The sequence below is a fragment of the Ovis aries genome, chromosome 8 (assembly GCF_016772045.2).
Source record: "Ovis aries strain OAR_USU_Benz2616 breed Rambouillet chromosome 8, ARS-UI_Ramb_v3.0, whole genome shotgun sequence".
Taxonomy (NCBI): Eukaryota; Metazoa; Chordata; class Mammalia; order Artiodactyla; family Bovidae; genus Ovis; species Ovis aries.
This window is the reverse complement of record NC_056061.1, coordinates 20224096-20240463: the sequence shown is the minus strand read 5'-3', so window position 1 is coordinate 20240463 and position 16368 is coordinate 20224096. Positions and strand designations below refer to the sequence as shown.

The 16368-nt window shown below is 45.8% G+C and overlaps 1 protein-coding gene across 1 annotated transcript in view; it reads left to right on the top strand.

The window, feature by feature from the left end:
- The first annotated feature begins 1587 nt into the window (after positions 1-1587).
- The window catches only part of SLC35F1 (solute carrier family 35 member F1), a 403885-nt gene continuing 389104 nt past the window's right edge, over positions 1588-16368 (top strand). Inside the window, exon 1 of the mRNA XM_004011167.6 lies at positions 1588-2260. Within this exon, the coding sequence (XP_004011216.1) occupies positions 2097-2260 (164 nt within the window). The 5' untranslated portion in view covers positions 1588-2096. The remainder of the gene's footprint in view (positions 2261-16368) is intronic.

Sequence of the window (16368 nt, the reverse complement as noted above, 5' to 3'; positions counted from 1 at the left end):
CCAGTCTGCCACATAACACTGAGCAGAGTTCCACCTGCTATAATGTGGGTCCTTGTTGGTTATCCATTTTAAATATAGCAGTGTGTACATGTTCATCCCAAACTCCCTAACTATCCCTTCCCCCCCTACTCCTCCCAACCATAATCTCGTTTTCAAAGTCTGTGAGTCTGTTATGTACGTAAACATTTGCATCATTTTTTTCCATTCCACATGTAAAGGATGGCATACAATATTTTGCCTTCTCTGTCTGACTTCACTCAGTATGGCACTCTAATTCATTACTTTCTTGAGTGTTGCTTTCTCCACAACCCCCTTTTCTGTGGCAAATCCTATCACCAGTATTTTTTATTTGCTGGTTTTCAGTGCATTTGGCAGTGGTGGTATCAGCATATGTCTCCAGAGACACGAAAAGTGAGTGTTAGTTGCTCAGTCCTGTCCTACTCTGCAACCCCATAGACTGTAGCCTGCTAGGTTCCTCTCTCCACGGGATTCTCTAGGCAAGAATACCAGAGTGGGTAGACATTCCCTTTTCCAGGGGATCTTCCTAACCCAAGGATCGAACCTGGGTCTATCTAGGGCAAATAATTCCAAATACTGCATGAAATGGGAAAAAATTTAATGTGTATCATTTTTCACTGTAGAATCTCTATCCAGGGAATCTAGATAAAGTAAAATGTGAAAAATCTCTCTTTCTTAAGGAGTCCACTATTAAATGGGACCTGGATCAAGAGGTCTAAGAGGTGCTTGAGACAGTTAATCAGTTTCCTTTGGAGGCAATATGGTGTGCAGGTGTAAGTCTTCCGAGCCAGGTATACAGGGGTTCTCCCTCGGAGAGTGGAGATCCGAGCTGGAGCACCGCAACCCGCCACCAAAGAAGTTGTCAGGGTCCCCTGCTGGGTGGTTCCCCTCATTTAACTCTTACAGCTCCACGGGGAGAGAGACACAAAGTAGCCTCGTAGCCCAAAGGAGTCTGTGTCTCAGAATTCAAGTAAATGGCTTAGAGAGTCTCTGCTAATAAGTTTCAGAGGCACGAAGGGAACTCAAATCTGCCTACATTTCTCTCACCGCGCTATGAAACCGAGACGCTGAGTTGGTCCGCTAGGCATTTTTCCAGTTCCCAGAATGATCGTGAGACGTTGTTTCTCCTCCAGCTTCCTCTAGGCCCGTTATGGTAACTGTAGGTGTATTGTTTAGGATATCCACTCGAGTTTGGGTTTGTAATCGGGGCGGCATTCTTCTCAGCATCCTGTCGCTGTCCCGGGAAGGTGGTGCTAGTTTCTGGGGCGTCTCGGCAGGAGCGGGGATTCCCCGCCAACTAAAGAGGAGGATCTATTCTTAACCTCACAGGGCCGGGAACCCGCTCTCCACCTCCCTGCTCCCCCTCCCCTTCCCAGCCTAAACAAAAAAAAAAACCAAAACAAAACCCGAACAATCGGCGCCTCGGGTGGTGCCTCGGGTGGACGGGGACCGGGAGCACCAAGGCATCGAGGCACCTCGGGAGCGCCCTCTGGCGAGAATAGAGCGCGCGTGCCCCGCCCGGCCCCCCTTCCCCGCCGCCGCTGCGCCCCCGCCCGGCTCTCCGGGTTCACTCTCGGTCTCTCACTCCGAGAGACACAGACGGCAGCTTTCCGAGCGAGCCGGGGAACTGGCTGAGGCGGCGCCAGCACCACTGTCGCCGCTCGCCCCGAGCCAACCTGGGCACCGGCAGAAAAGGCGAGGCCGGAGCCCCATCCTCTCTCTCCGCGGGGATCTCCTGAGCTGACCGGCCGCTCGGCGCCCCCGCGCGACACCTTCCACGGCCACTTCGCGGGGCGTGCCGCGACTTGGGGGACGCAGCTGGGGAAGCGCCGGGGCGGGAGGCGGTGGCGGCGGCGGAGCCAGAGTGCGCGCCCTAGGACTGGAGAGGAGTGAGCCGCGGGCTGGGCGGCGGCGGCCGTAGCCGCGGGGGCCTCCCCCGCCTCGCTGGTTGGCCCGCAGCACCGCCTCCCCGGGCCGCGGCCGCCCGGCCGGGTCCTCCGCGCGTTCCCGGGCCCGGAGCCGGCGCGCGATGCGCCCGGCCGCGTTCTGATCGCCGCCGCTCCGCCGCCTCCGCCGCGATGATCCCCCCCGAGCCGCAGCCGCACCAGCCGCCGCCGCCAGCCCCGCCGAACCATGTGGTGACCACCATCGAGAACCTGCCGGCCGAGGGCAGCGGCGGCGGAAACCTGTCTGCCTCCTCCCGGGCCGGCGTGCGCCAGAGGATCCGCAAAGTGCTGAACAGGTGAGCGGCGGCGGGGGCGCGGGGCAGGGGACCCCCTCCGTCTCCCGGGGGCCCCCGAGGCCCTTCGGGACGGACGGAGTCGCGGCGGGGAGACCGGGGAGGGCGGAGGACGACGCGCCCCGCGCTGGCGGCGAGGCCGCGCGGCAGCTTTGTCCCGGAGCGGGGAGCCGCGGAGCGCCCGGGCGCCGGCTGGTCCGAGGCGGGAGTTCGGGGAGAGGCGGGGTTGTGCCTGCCGGGTTGCGGTTGTCCGCGCTCACACCCTCGCACACGCGTGTCGCCTCAATTCCCTTTGCCACCCGGGCCCCAGCTTTGCGCTCCGGGGCAGAGAGAGGAGCCGGGGGTGACCGGGAAGGCGCGGGGCTGCGGGGATGGCGTGGAAGTCGCCGGCCTCGCGTCCGCCGAGAGGTCTCGCACCCCCTCGCAGGGAGATGGGGTCACGGCGGCAGCAGCCCCCGCGGGCGGTCGAGGGGACCCACTTCTGCCGCCCGGTGGTCCAGTTGCTGCTCCGACTCTTCCTGGCCGGGAGCTGGGAAGGGGAGACAGAGGCCTGGGTCAGACCCAGGCAAAGTGCACAAATGTTGCGGGAAGGGGGTGAGGAGGGAGGCTCCGAGTGTTGCAAAGCCGGAGGAAGCGAACGCTGGCGGCCGGCTCCAGTGCTGGAATCTGCGCAGTGGATGGAGCCAGGGTGAGGCGTTCAGAATGAGAACCCGGGTTGATGTGAAATGGGGCCCCTCTGGCGCCCATGAGTCGGCTGTGACGCGAAAGGGACTTTTTCTATTAAAGTAACTTGACACGGTTGAAGAACTGACCCGTAAAATTCAAATAGAGGACTGATTTTGTGTGTTTTTATTTGGGTACCTGTGTGCCTTTCTATGCATCTGTTGGCAATAACTCAGAAGGTTGCTCTGTTCATACAGGTTTTTGTAGGGCGCTACTGTGGGTAGCTGAGAGTCCCACAAGGGATTCACCTCGAGCCCTCTGGGGCTGGAAGCGCTAGGGGGAACACAAAATACGTACAGAAATAGAAACCTGAAAAGCTCCGTATTTTCCGAGTATCGTGTAATTTAGTTATATGAAATCCCAAACCATTCAAGAGTCCCTTGTGAAGACAAGGTATATTAGCTTGTGGGTACTTCTGTGTGTTTCCATTTATTATCAAAGGAGAAGAAATTCACTCTGAAATGAGACAAGAGATGGTGATAGAAACTCAAGTCTTTACTTTCCTCTGATTGGTAGCTTAGGATAACACCTTCCAAAATACTACATTTAAAAGATAATGAGCAGAATAAATCAAGAAGATACTGGCTCAGTACATATTAGGCGGGCTTCCTAGTCTTTATGAATATCTGTGATTTTTTAAAAAAATCATAAATGCCTTGGCATTGGATGTTTAAAATTTTATGCAGAATATGTTAATTATTAATTTCCCTCATCAAACTGGGGAAAAAACCTGGTGCTACGGTTCATTTATCTTTGCTTGATTATAAGTTATTATTGATTCTGTGCAGGTTATTTCATGGCATTTCATGAATCTTAGAGTCCAGAATAACAAGATCACTGAGGCAGGAGCTGAGGGGATTTGGTTTGTCATCATTCCTCCGCTGCTGACTTGCCATGTGGCTTGGGGCAGAGTTGTTCATCTTGGTCCCTGGTTTTGTCACTTATAGAATGTGTTTTATACTTGTCTTACCTTTCTTATCACAGTTTTGAGAAATAGATGGGGTAATACAGAAGAAAAGACTTGGGAAAGTATAAAGCTTTACACGAATTAGTTCAGCAGAATTCTGTTATCTAAGGGAGGGTGGTGGGAACATCATAAGCTAGTGAATTGAAGTCATGGGACATTGTGGGGAATGTTGTGTTTTATTATCTTTGAGTGATTTATGACATGAGTTTCATAGAGGAGGAGCTTAGACTGAAGGGTTGAGTCCATGACATTCCATGGCTCGTACATCTGTGACCGGAACCCTAGGATTATAGCCTCTAGACTTCAACTGAAATATTTGGTTGTCTTTCAGTGTTTTGCAAAATTTTCCATGTAATATTTGGCATTAAATAATGGTCTTTCCTTATCCTTAAAGGATAAGAAAATATTTCTTTTGAGAAGGAGCACCTTTGGTAAGGAGACTAAAAAAAAAAAATCAGTATAGGTATAAAAATCCTGGTGGATTAATTTCATTAGCATGCTGATGGGCCTGACTTTTGCTTCATGGTTATGGCAACAGGCGACAGCATTAGTTGTAACTGCTGAATGGTTGAGCTCTAAATAAAAGAGCATGGAGTGGGGAGTGGAGTTTTTGAGATTCTGTGCCAGCACTTCAGTGTGGCTCCCCTCTGGTTTGAACCCTCCAGGTGTGTTGGACTAGTCCAGTAATGGCTTTAAGGCTGGCCCATGGGGTGCCATATCACAAGTATCCTTGTTCATTTTTCTAAAAGCTAAAGATCACTTTTTCCTCCTTTTTCTTCTTTTCCTCTTCTTTCCTTAACATTTGTATTTCCTTCACTTGTCTTGCCCTATTAACTAATTGTCTTCTGGACTTTGTTTCCTTTCCCTGGCCTGCAGCAGCTTAGCTGCTAGCAGAAAGTAAGGTTGCAAATCTGGAAGCTTGGAGCAAATATGAAAAATATCCCTCTAACTTCTGGCATGGAGATGTACTGCTGGCAGTGTTCTATTGCTGTGAGCTGGCCAGTTGAATGTCTTCAGTGACTGAAAGGGGCATTGCACCCCTGTTAGTTACTCTGAGCATCCCACTGGGCCAGAGAGGTGGTGCCGAGAGACTGAGGATGATGTTCTGGGATGAGGAGGGTCAAAGTGTGAGCATTGCAAGCTGGCAAGCCTGGAGAACTGCCTGCCACTGGTCACAGCCTGTAATAATAGCTACCTGCCAACCCAGAGGTGGAGAAGGCAATGGCACCCCACTCTAGTACTCTTGCCTGGAAAATCCCATGGACGGAGGAGCCTGGTAGGCTGCAGTCCATGGGGTCGCTAAGAGTCGGACACGACTGAGCGACTTCACTTTCACTTTTCACTTTCATGCATTGGAGAAGGAAATGGCAACCCACTCCAGTGTTCTTGCCTAGAGAATCCCAGGAATGGGGGAGCCTGGTGGGCTGCTGTCTCTGGGGTCGCACAGACGGACACGACTGAAGCGACTTAGCAGCAGCAGTAGCAGCAGCCAACCCAGAGGAGGAAATGCAAACACATATGTTACCTATATCCTGTCTACCTAGGGACAGGTAAAGAGAGAAGTACCAATTAATAATTAAAGGTACTTGCTCTCAAGAATCTTAGAAGGAAAATGCAGTGTTACCTTAATGCAGTCTGCCTTGCATTGTCCTGCACCATTTTATTTTCACAGTGTTGCTCCAAGTCCTTTTCCCCTTTCATTAAAGGCTTGTAGAGTTGGATTGTTACCTTTCGTATATGACAAATAGATTGCCTCACTGATTGATTGCTATGCTGTGTTGTGCTTAGTTGCTCAGTCATGTCTGACTCTTTGTGACCCCATGGACTGTAGCCCGCCAGGCTCCTCTGTCCATGGAATTCTCCAGGCAAGAACACTGGGGTGGGTTGCCATACCCTCCTCCAGGGGATTTCCCAATCCAGGGATCAAACCCAGGTATCCCCCATTGCAGGCAGATTCTTTACCATCTGAGCCACCAGGGAAGCCCCCACTGTTGGCTACTCCCTGTGAAACATTAGAGTAGACTATAATAGTATCCATGATTTTGGTGAAAGAGGAGGTGCTAGATAATTTTTTTTAACCAATTAATGGGATATGTCACGTGCTTCTCTCCTGTCCTAATAAAAATTGCTTCTGTCAGTGCAAAAAATACCAAATGATTTAGATGCTGATATAATTGTCACTTCTTTAATTCCCAAAGATTTAGGATAATATCTTGGTTCAAAGAAGAAAAAAATTACGGCAAACCCCTATTCACATGTTTCTTGAGTGTGGAATAACATTTATTACCCTGCTATAGGCAAGCAAGGTATGACAAAAAAGAAAATACTTGAAGGGTAACAACTGATGACCCTCTCACAGAAACTGTGGACCTAGTAGATTTCTTAGGAACATATGAGTAGATACCAACCTAGGTAGTATCTGAAGATTTTCCCCTCTAAAATTATTTCTTAACAAAATGTTTGTGAAAAATGAGTGATGGCTTGTTTTATGTTTTGCTTGTGTGTGGTTTTATCTTTCCCCACTTGAATATTATTTTCAGATCTTAATAATAATCATCATGACTTTCCAGTTTTGACCCATTTTCTCTCCAATAAGAGATGAATTGGGTTGTCTCAAGTTATGAAGGGATTCCTGCCTTTTTGAGTCTTGTGGTGGGGATGTTTAATCATTAGAATGGAACCATGAGTGTGACTCTGGGTTATCCATTCATCTGATTAAAAACTAACTGGTTTCTAAGTTATATTTTGATATATTTCATTAATTTTCAAATATGTGAAACTTTTTTGAATTATAAGGAGCATTAAAGGATACATGGAAGAGTTGGTAGCGAGCCTACGTAGAATTGACATCCACGTGGGGAGTTACCGTATGTGATGGAATAGTATGTATATATAGCTTTTCTGTGTTATTAAATAAAGTGGAGAGAACATGGTGAACCAACGGAGTGCCTGCCAAGAACAGGGTTATGCTTGTCCTGTTAAGTACAGTTGATGAAGACATCTATTATCTCTTCAGTTCAGTTCAGTTCAGTCATTCAGTCGTGTCTGACTCTGCAACCCCATGAATCGCAGCACGCCAGGCCTCCCTGTCCATCACCAACTCCCGGAGTTCACTCAAACTCACGTCCATCAAGTTGGTGATGCCATCCAGCCATCTCATCCTCTGTTGTCCTCTTTTCCTCCTGCCCCCAGTCCCTCCCAGCATCAGAATCTTTTCCAATGAGTCAACTCTTTGGATGAGGTGGCCAAAGTACTGGTGTTTCAGCTTTAGCATTATTCCTTCCAAAGAACACCCAGGGCTGATCTCCTTTAGAATGGACTTGTTGGACCTCCTTGTAGTCCAAGGAGTCTTCTCAAGAGTCTTCTCCAACACCACAGTATTATCTCTTAGGTGATCCTTATTTATCAAATGGTTTTTATTAAAAAATTGATAGAGAGGTTCCTCCTCAAGCTGCTTCTCCTAACAGATGTCAGAATGAAAGGGGAAGACCAACCAGTATTGAGGATAATTGATACAAAGTATTCCAAATGGAACAGGATGGTGTAATTAAAAACAGACATTTCTGAGATCAGTAGTAAACACAAGATGTCTGAAGGACACATTTATTTTTAACTAAAGGACAATATTATAAAAATAAAAGATCAGTATATTTTTTTTTGCACAGAGCTTGGAAAAATGAATGTTCATATTATAGGAATTTTGGTTTACCCTGGATGAAGACGGTGCATTTCCAAGGAAGAAATGTGGAAGGACTGATGCTAAAGCTGAAACTCCAGTACTCTGGCCACCTCAAGCGAAGAGTTGACTCACTGGAAAAGACTCTGATGCTGGGAGGGATTGGGGGCAGGAGGAGAAGGGGACGACAGAGGATGAGATGGCTGGATGGCATCACGGACTCGATGGCCATGAGTCTGAGTGAATTCCGGGAGTTGGTGATGGACAGGGAGGCCTGGCGTGCTGCGATTCATGGGGTCGCAAAGAGTCGGACACGACTGAGTGACTGAACTGAACTGACTGTGGAAGGAAATGGACCTATCTTCATGTAATTTTTCTGTGACCTTTTACTTTCTCAAGATATTTCAGTGTCACAGGAATATAATGGGAGATGTCTGTTTTTACTGTACACTGCTATAGATGTAGATGATATAGCAAATTGACTCGACTGCCCAAATAGTTCTAAGTTACTTAATGCAAGAACTTACTTGGCTTGTTTAATTGTGGCTTTAATTAATGGCTTATTTAATTGTCATTTCTCATAAAAGCAGCATGCAGCATGTAGAAGTACTACCACCAAGTTTTAGTTTAGCTTTCTCATTTGAGTTCAGGCCAGTGAGCATTCACTGTACCTTGTTCAAACACATTAATTCTTGATTATGTTTCTAAAAATGTATACTTAGGAAGTCAAACTCCAATAAACACCTGGAAAAATACCCCATACTATTTGGTATATTTCTTGACTTAAGCATCTATAAGTATACACTCATTTATTCTTTTAAGGGCCAAAGCCACTTGACATAAAATTGACCATCTTAAGCACTTTTAAGTGTACAGTACAGTAGTCCTAGCTGATGGGTATTATTATGTAGCTGATCTCTAGAATTTTTTCTCCTTGCAAAACTGAAAATCTGCATCTGTTAAACAATAGCTCCTCTTTTCCCTTCCCCACTGACCCTGGCAACCGCCATTCTACTTTCTGTTTCTACGAGTTTGGTTATTTTATTAATAGATACCTCATATAAATGGAATCATGCGGTGTTTGTATTTTGTGATTGGCTTATTTTATTTAGCATAATGGTCTCAAGGTTCATCCACGTTATCACAGGAGGCAGGATTTCCTAAGGCTAAATAATATCTATGTATCTGTATCTCTATATCTGTCTGTATCACACTTTTTAAATTCACTTGTTGAGGGACATTTAAGTTGCTTCTATTCTTGGCTATTGTGAATAAAGCTGCTGTGAAAATGAATGTGCAAATGTCTCCTCAAAATCTGTTTTTCAAAAATTTAAGTTACATACCCAGGAGTTGGATTGCTAAATTTCTGTTTTTATTTTTTTAACATTTTGAGAAACCTCCATACCATTTTTCATAACAATGGTACCATTTTGCATTTTCCAGTGTCTGCACATCCTGCCAACACTGTGTGTTTGTTTGTTTTTGATAGTGGCCATCCTAACGGGTGTGAAGTGATACCTCACTGTGTTTTGATTTTCCTTAATAATCACTGATGTTGAGCTTCTTTTCATGAACTTGTTGGCTATTTGTGTATCTTCTTTGAAGAAATGTCTGTTCAAGTTGTTGTTCAGTCGCCAGGTCACGTCCGACTCTTTGTGACCCTATGGACTGCCCCACACCAGGCTTCCCTGTCCCTCAGTATCTCCTAGAGTTTGCCCAAGTTCATGTCCATTGAATCGATGATGCCATCCAACCATCTCATTCTCCGTCGCCCTCTTCTCCTTCTGCCTTCAGTCTTACTCAGCAGCAGGGTCTTCTCCAATGAGTCAGCCATTTGCATCAGGTAGCCAAAATAATAGATCGTCAGCTTCGGCATCAATCCTTCCAAAGAGTATTTGGGGTTGATTTCCTTTAAGATTGACTGGTTTGATCTCCTTGCTTTCCAAGGGACTCTCAAGGGTCTTCTCCAGCATCACAATTCAAAAGCATCAATTCTTCGATGCTCTGCCTTCCTTATTGTTCAGCTCTCACATCCACACATGACTACTGGAAAGACCATAACCGTGACTATATGGACCTTTGTCAGCCAAGTGATGTTTATGCTTTTTTAGCACACTGTGTTTGTCATAATGTCTATTCAAGTACTTTGCTCATTTTTAAATTGGATTTTGTTGTTGCTGTTGAGTTGTAGGATTTCTTTATATATTCTGGATATTAACCCATTATCAAATATATGATTTGCAAATATTTTCTTCCATTCCATTCATTGCCTTCTCACTCTGTTAATTATATGTACATTTATTTGTCCTTAATCACTTGCTGTGTGTTGAGGCATTTTCTGGGGGACGCATACATAGCAAAACATTATTCTTAGCTTGAAGGACCTCAGAATCTAACTGGGAAGCTTGGCATAGGTACTGCTGTTGAGAGTGAATGATTGTAATCTGTAATCTGAATTTTTATATTTAATGCTTAATTGTATGCTTCCAAATGTCTAGATGCTAGAATCATAGAAATAAGTTGTCCTGTATGTGATCCATATTGAACTTATTCTGTTTTATACAGGTGCTAGCTGAATGCACAAAAGTTGAGAAAAATTTCCCAGAAAATGGCAAGTGAAACACTGAAATCAATGTCTTAGAAAATGTTTTCTTAGAAGAATGACATGTCTCAATCAGTGACCACATGAACGTGATTTAAATATACTATTACTAAAATTTTAAAAATACTGTTTTCTATTGGATTAAAATTTTGAACACTATCTCAGGAAAATTTACCTTTGTAACTGTGATGATTAAAAAGTACCTTACATACCATTTTGCAAGTTCTGATATTATGAACCATCAATTCCTGCCATTTTAAACAAATTAATTAGAGAAAAACCATCAATTCCTGCCATTTTAAACAAATTAATTAGGGAAACTTAGTACAGCTGAAAATGCATTTAAAGGAGGTTAAAAGCCAAATCATGCTAATTATATTCAGATTCAGAGTGGTAGGGCTCCAATTCCTAATAATTCCTGGCTTAGAGTTAGTATAATGTTCTGATCCACTGTGTAAACAAATACTTCATTGCATTCTCTTTTTTCTCATCCATCCATTCATTCATTCAATCAGTCAGTCATTTATATAATGAGTCTCTATTAAATGCTAACTATATATTGAGTACTGCTGGATCACAGTGATGAACCAGACAGGTGTGGACTGAAGTGGACTCCTGAGTGCATTGCTCGAGTTTCTGTTATTACTCTTCCAATATTATCCATCAAGTGGACAATTTAAGTAAAGTAGAAATAAAGACAACATACATCTTTTCTCAAAATGATTAGATTTTCAAGCTGATCTAACAGAGATTGTTTTTTAAAAGTCCTATAATTTAGCTGTTTCCCCTGTAGGAAAACTACTCAAAAGGGAGACTGAACCCATAATAAAATTACTTGAAGTATACAAAGAGCCAGAGGCAGATCTTTCTTGATGAATACAATAAAATTTGCTTCACTTATGACTTAAAAGAAGAAAAAAAAGGCAGGAAAAAAAAAAAAAAAAAGACAGGCCTTAATGTTCATCTACTTTCAAAGTGTTAGAAGGAAAAGGAGAAGAGACTTGGATCTCATCCTGCCATTTCAGGGCAAACCTATCCAGGTCATTGCCAGTATAACCCAAGAAAATAGAGTTTCCTAGAAATAATAACATTCTCACAGTGCATACACAGCTTTGAGGGAGCTTGGGCATATGTTCGTGCATTGTGAGATAAGAGAAACGTAAAATATGACAAAAACACGAGGATGAGTTAGAAGTACTAGATTGCTTTACTATAGAATTTGATATAATCTATGAGAGTGTTTGAATGAGCATGTAGATAGTGGCTCAAGATCTTAAATTTTTACATTATAAAGCATACATTTTATATTATGAAATTTTACACGTTATTCTCAAAATCATCTTTTTATAGATATGGAAACCAATCTTTATGGTCATGCAACTAAGTGCCTTTATAAGACTGCAGAGGAAGGAGAGACTAGGCTGGAGACAGGGCAGGAGGCTTCAGGCTTGGCATTTGTCTTGGCTTGGAAAGATGGTGTCTAAGGTTGGGGGGATATAACAAAATATCATAGACTGGGTGGTTTAAACACAGACGTTTATTTCTTACAGTTCTTGGAGGCTGAAATGTCTGAGATCAGAGTGCTGGCATATTGTGTGTCTGGTGAGGGCCTTCTTGACTTGCAGACAGCTGTCTTCTTGCATCCACATATGGTGGAGGGGGGTGGGGGGAGAGAGAGAGAGAGGCAGAGAGGCAGAGAGGGAGAGAGGGAGAGATCCTTTCTCTTCTTATAAGGATGCTAATTTCATCATGGGGACTTCACCCTCATGACCTCATCTAAATCTGATTACCTCCTGAAGGTTGTGCCTCCAAATACCATCATACCAGGGAGTTGAGCCTTAACACCTAAATTTTGAGGGAACATAAACATTTGATCATAGCAGATGGGTAAGATAGGAACTTGTGCAAGAAGGGGGTTGATGGAAAGGATGAACCAAATGGAGAGTAAAGAGGTTGGAGGAGGATTAAGTGTTCATTTTGACAGTATTATGTATAGGTAAAAAGGCAGTAAAGTAAGGCTAGAATTGTAGGATGGAGTCAGGCAATGGAAATCATTATACACTCCTATAGGAGTGTATAAAGGACTTTATTCTCTAGATTCTTGAATAGAGAAAGGACTTAATCAGATATGTGCCTGAATGTGATATTCTGGGTAAAGTCTGTAGGACAGAGGGACAGGGGATGGGCTAGGGTTTGGGGATTCAGTTAGGTGTCTACTGTAGCCGTTTAGAGAAGTGGAGATAGCAGTCTAAATGGGATGGAGACAGAAGTGCTGTGATTTGAATTTACCAGACAGGCACAGCGTCATGTGGGCCAGGGTCAGAGAGAGGAAAATTAGATCAGATTATTTTTGAGAAAGTACTCAACAGGGCCTGCAACATAGTGAGTGTTGAATACTTGTTTGTTGAAAGGTTATAAACTTGCTGGAAGGAAAGCATCTGCTCACTAGGGCAGAAGAGACCTAGTGTTACCCTGAACTAGAGAGTCAGCCTGAGGGCTGCAGCCAGCTACTTAGAGTGTGGTCCACGGACCTGTGCTGATTCACAGACTGTTTAACCAGACTGTGTAATCTGTGTAACCAGATGAGGACACAGATCAGGAGTATGCCTTTCAAAATATCTATAGCAACTTGACAGATTACTTTTATGTCTTTTCTTCTAATGTTAAAATACTGAGTCATGTACTTTCATTTTTTTTGTTTTTGCCATTTTATTTTTCTAGCAGTCGATTTTTTGAACTGCACTTTTCAAAAGAATTGTCTTCAGTGGATTGAAAAAAAGAACCAATATTCTGTAGTAGATCATTTGAGAAGCACTGGTTCCAGCTCAGTATCCAAGAGGGAGCAACATCGCGTCTGGGTTCTGGAAGTACGTCTCATCGTGGGGCAGGATAGCATCTTAGGGTGATGCTTGTCGTGGCCCTGGAAATCTGTGTATCCCAGTGGGTGATGAGGAGGCAGCAGGTTGGGCCTGAGAATAGTTGCGTTAAGTATCAAGGACTCCACCCAGTCACCTAAAAGGGAGCCCCTGGAATGGGGAAACTATTTAGAGATGAGAAGGGGTACAGTGCAGCATCCCAATTCTGTGAAATAGGATACAAGTGGACAGTGCTACTTTTCAGAGACCCTGAAGTTAAAGAGAGCAGGTTCTAGGTCTGAGTGACAGAAGGGAGGGTCAGGGTTACACGGGGCCTCAGCAGGAGTGGCAGGACCACTGGCATGGCTCTGCTTCAGGCTCTGCAGGGCACAGAGTAGGAACAGAGAGAACCTTGGGGGCCAGACAAGCACAGCGTCAGCTGGTGGTGCCAGTGGAAGTCTGGATGGCATGGTTTGGGGAGGGATTGTGAGGTCGGGGTTTCTAAACAGAACTTTTGAGAAGCTCTGCTCTGACTAGGAGCCGAGTAAATGAAGAGTCTATTCATAGCGGACATCATGCAAAAGGTCTGTGTGCTGATGATATGATACGGTGGAGGGGGAAACATGGGGAAGGAGGGGGATGGAGGAAGGAGGAAGGCTTGGGAGGACTCAGATGGTAGGAGCCAAGGTGCGGGGGAGGGGGTGGGCTTTGAGAAACCAGGACACTCCGTGGTCCAGGAGAGGAGAGGGAGAGCATGGGTATCAATGAAGATAACTGGGTGGATTTGGTGGTGAGAATAAAAGCTGATTCCTGTCCTGTGGCTTTTCTTGGTTGTTGTTGTTGTTTTAGTTAATTAATTTATTTTTATTTGAAGGATAATTGGTTTACAATGTTGGTTTGATTTGTGCCATCCATCACCATGAATTAGCCATAGGTGTGCCTATATCTCCTCCCTCTTGAGCCTCCCTTCCACCTCCCATCCTTTCCCCGGCCTCTAGGTTGTTACAGCACCCCAGTTTGAGTTTCCTGAGTCATACAGCAAATTTCCATGGGCTCTCTATGGAGGCTTTTCTTTTTCTGTGAACTTTGAGCTCATCCTATCAATTCAGACTGAAGGTGCTGGGTGGTGAGGAAGGGGTATAGGGCATTTGTACAGAGGCAAGTGGGAAGCCTCCGTCATTTCGGAGAGTCAGAAAGGAGACATAGTAGAGACGCAGAATGGGATCTAAGGATTTATGTGCGTATTTCACATCTGTGGTGGGGAAGGGGTGAGGAGTGTGATGGATGGGAAGAAGCTACTGATATTTAGAGTGTGTCTTGGAAAGGGTTAACTTGGAAACAAACACAGGTACCTTGGAGGAACCATCACTCCGAGAGACTCGATCAGACCGGAGGACAGATGCCTGGGCCCTGGTGACAGCTATGAAGAAGTCAGGGTATTAATGCAGGGCATAGTTAGAGGAGCTGGAGAGGATTGGGGGCTTGTTTATATTTGGGAGTGGGGTGTGTGTGAGAGAGAAGAGGGGTTAAACATCCCTTGGAGATTCTGCGGGCCCCTGGAGTGATGACGTCCCCTTCAGAATGTGAAATGTCAGACGCTCTGTCCCAGGGAACTGACCTTCATGGTTTTTTTTGGGGGGGGGGGGGGTGGCCTCAAAATTCTCATTTGTAAAACTGGTTAAAGTAATCCCAGCCCTCCATTTCCCATTGCATTTGGGGAAGTTTTAAATGAAATAACATCTGGGAGAGGGCTGGGAAAGCTGCCAAGCGCTATGCATCTGTTATCTTGGTCATAAAATTGGATGGGGAACCCGGCTTCTCGTGGCCTCGCGCCGTCCCAGCCCGGGATGAATGCTGATGGGCGCCCTCCGCACGCGGAGGCCTTGGAGATGCAGGCGCTGCTGGCTCGGGGGTTTTCCTCCCGAGCCTGGTCGAGAGTCTGAAGTAGAACCCACCCATCCATGAATGAGGCACAAATCTGTTTACTTCAATGTGTTCCTTTTTTGTTTTTGTTTTTGAAAGCTAGATAGATTTAAAACACTTTTGCCTTTATTTTAAGAAAAGTTCGGGGAAGACTGACTTGGCCAGAAGGCATCTGTCCTGCCGTCTGATCGCGCCTCTCAGAGTGATGGTTTCTTCGGAGGTACCTGTGTTTGTTAAGGAGAGTCTGACAGGCTTCAGGAAAGGGTTAGTGCCTCTTGAACCAGGGAGATTTCACAATGAGCGTGCGCCTAAAAGGCTCCATAGAGCCCGGCAGTGGGACGGACAGAGCGGCTCAGAGGGAAGGGACAGAGCAGCTTTAATGTGCTAATGAGGGAAAGCCCAGATGCCCGCGGATCAGAGGAGCTCTTTGTGACACGCGGATGGCTGGAGGCTCTGTGCTTATCTGGATCCTGCCGCAGGCAGGAGAAACATTGTGCCCTCACACAGGGGCCCTTTCCTCCAGAGATAGCCCTCCACACGGCTCCCAAGGGACTGGGTGCTGAGGGGCTGCAGAAGGTCCCAGGGTGAGGTGAGGGCTGGAAAGCAGGGAGGCTGGGGGTGGGGGACGCATAAGTGGGGAGGATGGAGGATGGGAAGAGGGAGCACTATCCTAAGGGTGTGTGGAGTCAGAAAATTAGGAAAGACCTTTGTGTTAGTCGCTCAGCCCTGTCTGACTCTTTGCAACCAATGGACTGTAACCTGCCAAGCTCCTCTGTCCGTGGGGATTCTCCAGGCAAGAATACTGGAGTGGGTTGCCATTCCCTTCTCCAGAGGATCTTCCTGACCTAGAGATCGAACTGCATTGCAGGTGGATTCTTTATCATCTGAGCCACTAGGGAAGCCAGGAACGACCTTTACAGCATCACAGAATGAACTGTTGTCCCTCCAGTGCTGCGGAGCGTGATGAGTGGCAACGTTCAAGCCAGTCTAGAAGGTGGTGATCTGTCCTTGAAAATAGCGCAGGTCGGTTTTCAACTAGTCATGTAGTAAGTCTGAAACACCACAAAACCTAAGCAAATCCAAACTGCCATCAGCCAGTGAGTGCTGGGATGAGTTTCACATTCTGATTATTCCATTCAGTGATGGCGAGTGGGGAGGGGTCAGGAGTAGGATCAGGGACCTTGTCCTAGAGCTGAGTTTGCATAGGAGGACATAGGATTCCCAAAGATCGTGTGTTTACTTGTACTGACCCATCTGCTGATGGAGAGATTGGGTAGCCAAAGCACACCTAGGTTTGCTACTCTTCCTGGAAGTTTGAGTTCCCAGAGAAGATCAACAAATGAAGGCTTCAGTCCATGGTGCTTG